The sequence below is a fragment of the Delphinus delphis genome, chromosome 4 (assembly GCF_949987515.2).
Source record: "Delphinus delphis chromosome 4, mDelDel1.2, whole genome shotgun sequence".
Taxonomy (NCBI): domain Eukaryota; kingdom Metazoa; phylum Chordata; class Mammalia; order Artiodactyla; family Delphinidae; genus Delphinus; species Delphinus delphis.
Window position 1 is genome coordinate 45703738 of NC_082686.1, and position 10401 is coordinate 45714138.

Sequence of the window (10401 nt, forward strand, 5' to 3'; positions counted from 1 at the left end):
GGCAAACAAGCAGTAAAGGTAGGAAATCATCCCCACACAAAGCTAGTAGGGAGGTTACAAAGCAAAAGTAAAACCATCTCTATCCACAGTAAGCAGTTAAGGGATACACAAAACAATTAGGTGTAAAACATGACATCAAAACAGTAATCATAAGGGGAGGAGAGTACAAAGAGAGGCTAGTTAAAATGCATTTGAGATTAAGAGATCAGCAACTTAAAACAGTCATTTATATATAGAGACTGCTGTATGAATACCTAATGGTAACCAGAAACCAAAAATCTACAACAGATATACACACAAAAAGGGATGCAAACATAACACTAAAGATAGTCATCAAATCACATTAGTAGAGAACAAAAGAAGAAAAAAGGGGAGAAAAGGGCCTATAAAAACAAATCCAAAACAGTTAACAAAATGGCAGTAAGAACATACATATCGATAATTACCTTAAATGTAAACAGACTAAATGCTCCAACCTAAAGACACAGAGTGGCTGAATGGATACAAAAACAAGACCTGTATATATGCTGTCTACAAGAGACTCACTTTAGATCTAGAGACACATACAGACCAAAAGTGAGGGTTTGGAAAACGGTATTCCATGCAAGTGGAAATCAAAAGAAAGCCAGAGTAGCAATACTTAACATTAGACAAAATAAGACTTTAAAATACTGTTACAAGAGACAAAGAAGGACACTATATAATGATCAAGGGATCAATCCAAGAAGATGACATAACAATTGTAAATATATATGCACCCGACATAGGAGCACCTCAATATATGAGGTAAATATTAACAAACATAAAACAAGAAATTGACAGTAACACAATAATAGTAGGGGACTTTAATACCCCATTCACATCAATGGACAGATCAGACAGAAAATCAATAAGGAAACACTGACCTTAAATGACACATTAGACCAAATAGATTTAATTTATATAGAGAGAGCATTCCATCCAAAAGCAGCAAAATACACGTTCTTTTCAAAGTATACGTGGAACATTCTCCAGGATATATCACACGCTAGGCCACAAAACAAGCCTTGGTAAATTTAAGAAAATTGAAATCAAGTATCTTTTCCGACCACCATGCTATGAGACTAGAAATCAGCTGCAAGAAAAAAACTGCAAAAAACACAAGCCTGTGAAGGCTAAACAACTAAACAACCAATGGATCACTGAAGAAGTCAAAGAGGAAATCAAAAAATACCTACGGACAAATGAAAATGAAAACACAACAATCCAAAACCTATGGGACACAGCAAAAGCAGTTCTAAGAGGGAAGTTTAGTGATACAGGCTCACCTCAGGAAACAAGAAAAATCTCAAACAACCTAAACCTTATGCCTAAAGCAACTAAAGAAAGAAGAAACAAAACCCAAAGTTAGTAGAAGCAAAGAAATCATAAAGATCAGAGCAGAAATAAATGAAATAGAGACTAAAAGCACAATAGAAAAGATCAATGAAACTAAAAGCTGGTTCTTTGATAAACCTTTAGCCAGACTCATCAGGAAAAAAAAAGGGGAGAGGGCCCAAATCAATAAAATCAGAAGTGAGAAAGAAGTTACAGCCGACACCACAGAAATACAGAGGCTCATAGGAGACTACTACAAGCAACCATCTGCCAATAAAATGGACAACTTGGAAGAAATGGACAAATTTTTAAAAAGGTATAATCTCCCAAGACGGAAGCAGGAAGAAATAGAAAATATGAACAGACCAATTACCAGTAATGAAATTGAATCAGTAATTCGAAAACTCCCAACAAACAAAAGTCCAGGACTAGACGGCTTCACAGGTGAATTCTACCAAATATTTAGAGAAGAGTTAACCCCTATCCTTCTGAAACTATTCCAAAAAATTGCAGAGGAAGGAACAGTTCCAAACTCATTCTCTGAAGCCAGCATCACCCCGATACCAAAACCAGACAAAGATATCACACAAAAAAAGAAAATTACAGGCCAGTATCACTAATGAACATACATGCAAAAATCCTCAACAAAATACTATCAAACCAAATCCAACAATACATTAAAAGGGATCATACACCATGATCAAGTGGGATTTATCCCAGGGATGGAAGGATTTTTCAGTATCTTCAAATCAATCAATGTGATATACCACACCAACAAATTAAAGAATAAAAAAAAACATATGTTCATTTCAACAGATATAGAAAAAGCTTTTGACAAAATTCAACATCCATTTACAATAGAAACTCTCCAGAAGGTGGGCACAGAGGGAACGTAACTCAACATAATTAAGGCCATATATGACAAACCCACAGCTAACATTATACTCAAGGATGAAAAGCTAAAGAAATCTCCTCTAAGATCAGGAAAAAGATAAGGATGTCCACTCTTGCTGCTTTTATTCAACACAGTATTGAGAGTCCTAGCCACAGCAATCAGACAAAAAAAAGAAAGAAAATGAATCCAAATTGGAAAGAAGTAAAATTGTCACTGTTTGCAGATGACGTGATACTATACAAAGAAGATCCTAAAGATGCCACCAGAATACTAGAGCTCACCAATGAATTCAGTAAAGTTGCAGGATCCAAAATCAATATGCTGGAATTTGTTGCATTTCTATACACTAACAATGAACTTTCAGAAAAAGAAAGTAAAGAAACAATCCCACTTACCATTGCATCAAAAAGAAAAAAACACCTAGGAATAAACTTACCTAAGGAGGCAAAAGACCTGTATTTGGAAAACCTTAAGACACTGATGAAAGAAATTGAAGACAACACAAACAGATGGAGAGATTTACCGTGTTGTTGGATTGGATGAATCAGTATTGTTAAAATGACCATACTTCCTAAGGCAATCAACATATTCAATGCAATCCCTATCAAAATACCAATGGCATTTTTCAAGGAGCTAGAACAAATAATTTTAAAATGTATAATGGAAACAAAAGACCCCTGAATAGCCAAAGCAATTTTGAGAAAGAACTGAGCTGGAGGCATCACACTCCCTGACGTCGGACTATACTATTGTACAAAGCTACAGTAATCAAAGCATTATGGTACTGGCCCACAAACAGACACATATATCAGTGGAATAGGATAGAGACACTGGAAATAAACCCATGCACCTACAGTCATTCTATGACAAAGGAGGCAAGAATATGTAATGGAGAAAAGACAGTCTCTTCAATAAGTGGTGCTGGGAAAACTGGAGAGCTACCCATGAAAAAATCAAATTAGAACATTCTCTAACACCATATACAAAAATAAACGCAAAATGGATTAAAGACCTAAATATAATACTGGATAGTATAAAACCCCTAGAGGAAAACATAGGCAGAACACTCTGACATAAATCACAGCAATATTTTTTTGGATCCATCTCCTAAAATAAAGGAAATAAAAGCAAAAATAAATGGACCTAATTAAACGTAAAAGCTTTTGCAAAACAAAAGAAATCATCAGCAAAACGAAAAGGCAATTTACTGAATGGAAGAAAATGTTTGCAAATGATATGACTGATAAGAGATTAATATACAACACATGAAAACAGCTTGAATAGCACAACACAAAAAACATACAAACTGATTTAAAAATGGGCAGAAGAACTGAACAGACATTTTTACAAAGAGGAAGGGCAGATGGCCAACAGGCACCTGAAAAGATGTTCAACATCACTAACCATCAGAGAAATGCAAATTAAAACCACAATGGGATATCACATCACACCTGTCAGAATGGCTATTATCAAAAAGAAGACAAAAAAAATGTTGACGAGGATATGGAGAAAAGGGAACGCTTGTGCACTGTTGGTGGGAATGTAAATTGGTGCAGCCACTGTGGAAAACAGTATGGAGGTTTTTCCAAAAACTAAAAATAGAACTACCATATGACCCAGCAATTCCACTCCTGGGTATATGTCCCAAAGAACCAAAAACACTAATTCAAAAAGGTACGTGCACCCCAATGTTCATAGCAGCATTATTTACAATTGCCAAGATATGGAAGCAACCTAAGTGTCCATCAACAGATGAATGGATAAAGAAGACGTGATGTGTGTGTGTGTGTACACACACACACACACGATGAAATACTACTCAGCCATACAAAAAAATGAAATTTTGCCATTTGCAGCAACATGGTTAGACTTGGAGGGCATTATGCTTGGTGAAATGTCAGAGAAAGACAAATACTGTATGATATCACATGTGGAATCTAAAAAATACAACAAACTAGTGAATATAACAAAAAAGAAGCAGATGCACAGGTACAGAGAACAAACTAGTGGTTACCAGTGGGGAGACTGGGGAGGGGTAATATATAGGGGAGGGGGAGTAGGAAGTAGAGACTATTGGCTGTAAGACAGGCCCAAGGATGTATGGTACAACACGGGGAATACAGCCAATATTTTGTAATAACTGTAAATGGAAAGTAACCTTTAAAAGTTGTACTAAAACTTTTTTAAAAAATTAAAAGCTAGGGGCTTCCCTGGTGGCGCGGTGGTTGGGAGTCCGCCTGCCGATGCAGGGGACACGGGTTCGTGCCCTGGTCCGGGAAGATCCCACATGCCGCGGAGCGGCTGGGCCTGTGAGCCATGGCCGCTGAGCCTGTGTGTCTGGAGCCTGTGCTCTGCAACGGGAGAGGCCGCGGCAGTGAGAGGCCTGCGTACTGCAAAAAAAAAAAAAAATTAAAAGCTAAGAAAAGTGCAAAACAGTGTGTAATCATCTAAAAGCCACAGGCAATCCCTGATTCAGAGGAAGGAAGCATGACCATGTGTAGGAGTGGTGGGAGGTTTCACGGAGGGTAGGAACCCATGCTAGGCTTTAGGGGTACTGTGGCCAACGGATATGCCATTGGTACTTCTATGAATCCTTTAGAAACACTTTCACACTTGATTCCAACAATAGTCCTTTAGGGTAGGAGTTATTACAGTTGACTCTTGAACATGGGTTTGAAATACGTGGGTCCACTTATACTCCAATTTTTCCAATAAATACTACAGCATTACAGGACTACAGTGATCCAAGGTTGGTTGAATCCACAGATGTGGAACTGAGGATACAGAGAGCCGACTATAAGTTATGCTCAGATTTTCAACTGCGCAGAGGGTTGGTGCCCTTCACCCCTGCATTGTCTAAAGGTCAACTGTATTCCTGTTTTCTAGAAGGAAAAATAAGGCTGAGAGAGAGAAAGCAAATTGGCAAAAGTCATCCAAGTGTCAGAACCAGGATTTGAACCCATACCTATTATGCTCTAACATCTGTGTTCTTAAAACAACCACACCCTACTTTCCTCCAAAATAAGAGAAGCATTTACAGTGTGGTACCATATACTTCAGGCACTGAGCGAGTGTAGGTAGCATAGTGGGTATAAATGCCGAGGCTCTGATTTTCAGATCTGACATATAAGTGGTAAATAAATGGTAGCCAATAAAGTTACCCTAATTATTGGTCTTGCTGCCCCCTTCTCTCTCTCGCTCTGTCACACACACACACACACACACACACCCCATGCTCATCCCTACCACTCTGGTTCTGTTGGTTCAAATCCTAGCTCTGCCTCTCAGAAGCAGTATGACTTGGGGTGAGTCACTTCATTTCTTGGCGCCTCAGATTTCCTCACTGGTGAAACAGTGATCACATTGCTTACCTCTCAGTATCACTGTGAGGGTTAAATAAGAGTCTGACACAACACGTGGCTCATATTGCTGTGGTAACACATTTATTTTGAAAGGTTCTTTATTCACGATGTCCTTTGAGAGAACCAGAGATGCCCAACTGAGGGATACTAAACATCAGTGCACTTTCTTGGCAGAGTGTGTGGTACAGGATTTCCTGACCCTCACATCTTGCTTATTCCTCAGTCCTGTCACATGGGATGATGGGTAACCGCCCTGAAAAGCCGTGGGGAAAAAGCACGGCTGAAGTGGGATTTCAGTTTAGCTTTTACCGACTATATGATAACGCTTAATCCCATGTCGTTAGAAACTTCAGAAGCCAAGTTGGATGCTGAGAACATTTCCCTCACTTTTGAAAGGGGGTTCCTTGCTGGGGAAGGATGTCCCTGCCTATTGTTCAGGGCCCTGAGATAAAGAATAGCTAGAACAGTGTCCTCTGATTTTACGTAGTTTTTTGACAATTAACATTATATATCATTCTCCTTGCATTGTGCTTTGGGAAATTATTCCTGGTTAAACGTTTAATTTCAAAATAATATTTTAATAGATTATTTTCCTTTGTTTATTTAGGCCACAGCTTTGAAACGCAGCAAAGGAAGTCTAGGTTTCTAAAACAGTATCATGGGTCCTATTTCCTTTTTGGTAAAGCTCTTGGCACTGCTTTAGTTTATATTCTTGTTTAGAAATTCAGGAATCATTAAAATGTGATCCTCTTTGAGCTTGGGAATTAGGAAGTCACTAAGGTAATTATCTGCATATCAGTGATTAAATGTATAATTACAGAGGAGTCAGACTACAAGTGTGTAAAAAGGGTAATTAGTACCTTGCTTGAGTTAATGGATTAAAACTGTGATGTTTGGTCCTAACATAATTGGAACTCTGTCATCTGTGAAGGTCACACCTGTTTCCTTATATATATAAGGTAAGGAAACTGTAGCAAAGAATGTACTGAAGCGTCCAGAATTAATTGCGGTGGGAGATTTATAGAATTATATGATTTATAGACTTTTGAATTATAGGAGTTTACCTACTGTTGCACTATGAATGTGGAAGTAGTAGTTTGAAACACTTAAAACATTTTGCCTAGTAGAGGTCTTTTTCACCTGCTTTAAATTACCAGATTAAAAAAAAAAATGTCTTTCTATTTGCTCATTTAAGTGTTCCGAATGTTTATTTCCTTAGGAAGGCAAACTTTAACTGGTCTCATGTTGACCCATCTTAAATTTCAAAATAGAATATTCATTGGTGGGTTTACCATGATACCTTGTTGAATTTACCTAGCACTTACATTTCTCAGAGTGAAAGTGCTCTTTTGTTAAATCACAGATCATGTATTACTGTTATTTGACAGGGTTGTAATTGGGATGCCAACACCTGACCCAAGGTGGGGATGTTGGGTGTCCTGTGTTATATTACATTAAGACTGGAGGCCTAAGTCCTGGGGCTGAAAGAATAGTTTCTGTGGAGCTTCAGTCATGTGCTGTGTCCTCCTGTCATCTTATTTCACTGCCACTTTTGGAATCGGTCTCATTCCCTGTGTCTGAGAGTAACTAGTGCATTTCTCACACAGGCCTTAAAGCATCAGGGTGAAGAGGGAGTGTTTTGGTGCAGACAAACCTGGCTCTTCCTTGTCTGCGTCACCCTTATTTACAAAACTGCGGGTCATAATTGTACTTTCTTGAGGGGTTGTTCTGGTCATTAATTCTGACTGTGGCCCAGAAACCATTTAGGACTAAGTCTCAATAAATAATAACTGTTACCCATAGAGGCAAGTCCCAGATTTAATATTTTATTTGCAAACTTCTTGTATATATGCCAGGCCCAGGAGATGAAGTCCTCTGTTACCCAGTTTTTGAATACCTACATAGTGATCACCTACATGCATGGTCTCTTTCCTCGACATATTAAGGTCAACAAAGTATAAACAAAGAAATTACCAGTGCTACTAGGGCCCTCAGCTACCTGGGTTTTTCAAGACCTCCCATAGCATTCATTGGGCACTGAATCATAGCTCAAGCCAGTATGTCTGATGATTGTACTGTCGCTGCTAAGTTGTTGTTACATCCATGTAGGTAGTACCCTGCCCTTATTCCTACTCCTCTGCCTTCCTCAGGCCAGCTGGGACATAGTAGTTAGTGAATGAACCTCATTAAGTGCCGAATTCTGCACCGCCCCTTGCCATAATGGAGTGCGAGTGAATGAAACTATTACCTTTCACCCTTCCAAAAGAGTGTATTTCAGAAAAAATATAATAGAGACTGTACAATTTAAGCTGTGTGCCCTGTGGTGTAAGGATCTGTTAATAGAAAATATTAATTTACACACATCTGCTAAAGTGAAACAGATATAAATAAGCTAAATTCTGTTACCTCTCACATCCCCCTCAAGCTGTCCTTTGGAAAGATTGATTTCCAGATTCAAAAGGTTTTTTCAAAATGTCTCTGTTCCTCCCGTCACAGCCTGCAGTGTACATAAGAATAAAGAACCGAGCCCAGGATGAGTATCTGACAGTCACCGGAAATGTAGCTGACACGAGGGCAACATCTGTGTGCCTTTCTCCCTACAGTGGGAAGAATACTCAGATCTGGCACTACTGTCGAGGACTCTTTAAATCCAAGGTAACCAACCCCGCTGATAGTACACCCCGCTTTTCAGTCTTTGGTCTTTTTCGTTTGGAAACCAGAATCTTGCCAAATCAAATGGCATGATAAAATAATGCAATTTCCTATCAACAGTTTTTTGCATAATTATAAGAACACTGACATATATATTACTGAAGCATCTAGGTGAAATGGGCTTAGAAACTAGATTTTCTACATCAAAAAATTCTCTATTTTAAGTAAAAAGTAAGATTAACACATACTATGGATATTCCTAAATGGTTTTTTTAAACCAGTGATAAGTCACTGTACCCAAATGGACAATGTACTTTTGTGAGACGTTCCTTACACTCTGCGGCCCAGATTAATTTAGCTGTCTTTGTGATTCCAAACATGTTGAAGCCTCCTCATCTTCAAAATATACAACGAAGGTAGAGCTGCTGTTTTTTGGAGGAAGCTTAGAAAATAAAACTTAGGTTTCTTTGTTTTTCTGCAACCCTTCCATTATGTTTGATGCTGTGGGGAATAAGACACCAGTTTTATTATATCACCAGTGGATTATCGACCATTTTCTCATGCTTCAAAAATGAGAAGCACTTAGAAGTAATTATTGTCTGGGTATCTTGCACATCACCCAAGGTTTTTTTGTTTTTTGTTTGTTTTTTTTGCGGTGTGTGGGCCTCTCACTGTTGTGGCCTCTCCCGTTGCGGAGCACAGGCTCCAGATGTGCAGGCTTAGTGGCCACGGCTCGTGGGCCTAGCCGCTCCATGGCATGTGCGATCCTCCCGTACCGGGGCACGAACCCGTGTTCCCTGCATCGGCAGGCGGACTCTCAACCACTGCGCCACCAAGGAAGCCCACCCAATGTTTTTGTAAGAAAAACAGGCTCGACCTTACACATTTAAGCTAACAGGGATTCAACATTTAATTGTAATTCAACAAACCTTTGACCATCTGTTGTCAGATCCAGACCATCCTTTTAAAAACAAGTACCTCTAGTTCAGTATGTTTATTTCCATACCATCTCCTTCCTTCAGCCATAAAGAAGACTTAAAAAGTTGACTGAATTTATAATTATGCTAGTTTTCTTTTGAGATTAGACAGTCATGTCTCTGATCTGTTCACATGAAAGAAAAGGGGCCCAATCCAATTGATTTTAGTAAACACAGTACTGCCAATTTATTTCTTGACCCTTTTAGGCCAGTGACACATGTCTCGATGTGATTGGTGGTCGAGACATACCTGGAGCTAAAGTTGCCCTATGGACTGAACATGGGCAGTTCAGGCAGAAGTGGAGACTGAACAAAAATGGGACCATCAGCTCCTACCTCAGTGACCAACTTGTCCTTGATGTTAAAGGTAGGCCTGTGATGAAACCCAGTGTTCTGTGTCCTTGGATATTCCTTTTAAATTCCAAGCCTCCTCCTCCTTATGGGTAAAAGAAGTCCTTATGCTTAAGGGAAATATTAAATCATTTTAAATTATGCTTGGAAAAAGTCGAGATATCCCATTTTAACAAAACAATTAGCTATGTACGGATCAAGAAAAAGCCTAAGGACCAAGCCTACAAAGGTTTTTGTTTATCAGTACAGCTGTAAAATTTTCAATTTCTACATGATCTTTGAGAACATTTCTAAATTTGAAGCATCATCAACCACAGGATGTCATCCATTTCCTAAAGAAATATTTCTCACTTTCTGTTGTGCATTGCTGTGGTCCTTAAAATGTATGGTCCTTTAAATTTATCATTTAAACTTGTTTTTGAGTCCAGCCAAGGTCAGGGCCAATATTATTCAGTGCTGTCGCTTTAATTGAGTTAGTCATAGCCACTCTTGGGGTAGAAACTAAAACCCAGTACCTGCCGCTGAGCTAGAGCACTCTCAGAGCACTGTGTTAAGAATCCCATTGTCAGGGCACACCGCTTATGCAAACATCTATTATACCACTTAGCTTTTCAATCAGTCATAACGTCTGATTTGAGGTGAAGAATAGCTATGCCCATTTAACCTCAGTTTCCCATTTCAGACCGCTTTACAAATGACATATTAATCTACCCCAACAGTGAGTGGGCTGAGCAAAAGCCTGTGACAACTGAAATTGCTAAGCACCTGTGTGAACAAATAATCTTTCCTTTTGGGATTTCTGTTTTAG

At 38.8% G+C, this 10401-nt stretch overlaps 1 protein-coding gene across 1 annotated transcript in view; it reads left to right on the top strand.

Moving 5' to 3' along the window:
- Nucleotides 1–10401, top strand: part of CRYBG3 (crystallin beta-gamma domain containing 3) — a 114926-nt gene that overhangs the window by 102744 nt on the left and 1781 nt on the right. Inside the window, exons 20-21 of the mRNA XM_060010509.1 lie at nucleotides 8110–8268; nucleotides 9450–9609. Of these exons, the coding sequence (XP_059866492.1) occupies nucleotides 8110–8268; nucleotides 9450–9609 (319 nt within the window). The remainder of the gene's footprint in view (nucleotides 1–8109; nucleotides 8269–9449; nucleotides 9610–10401) is intronic.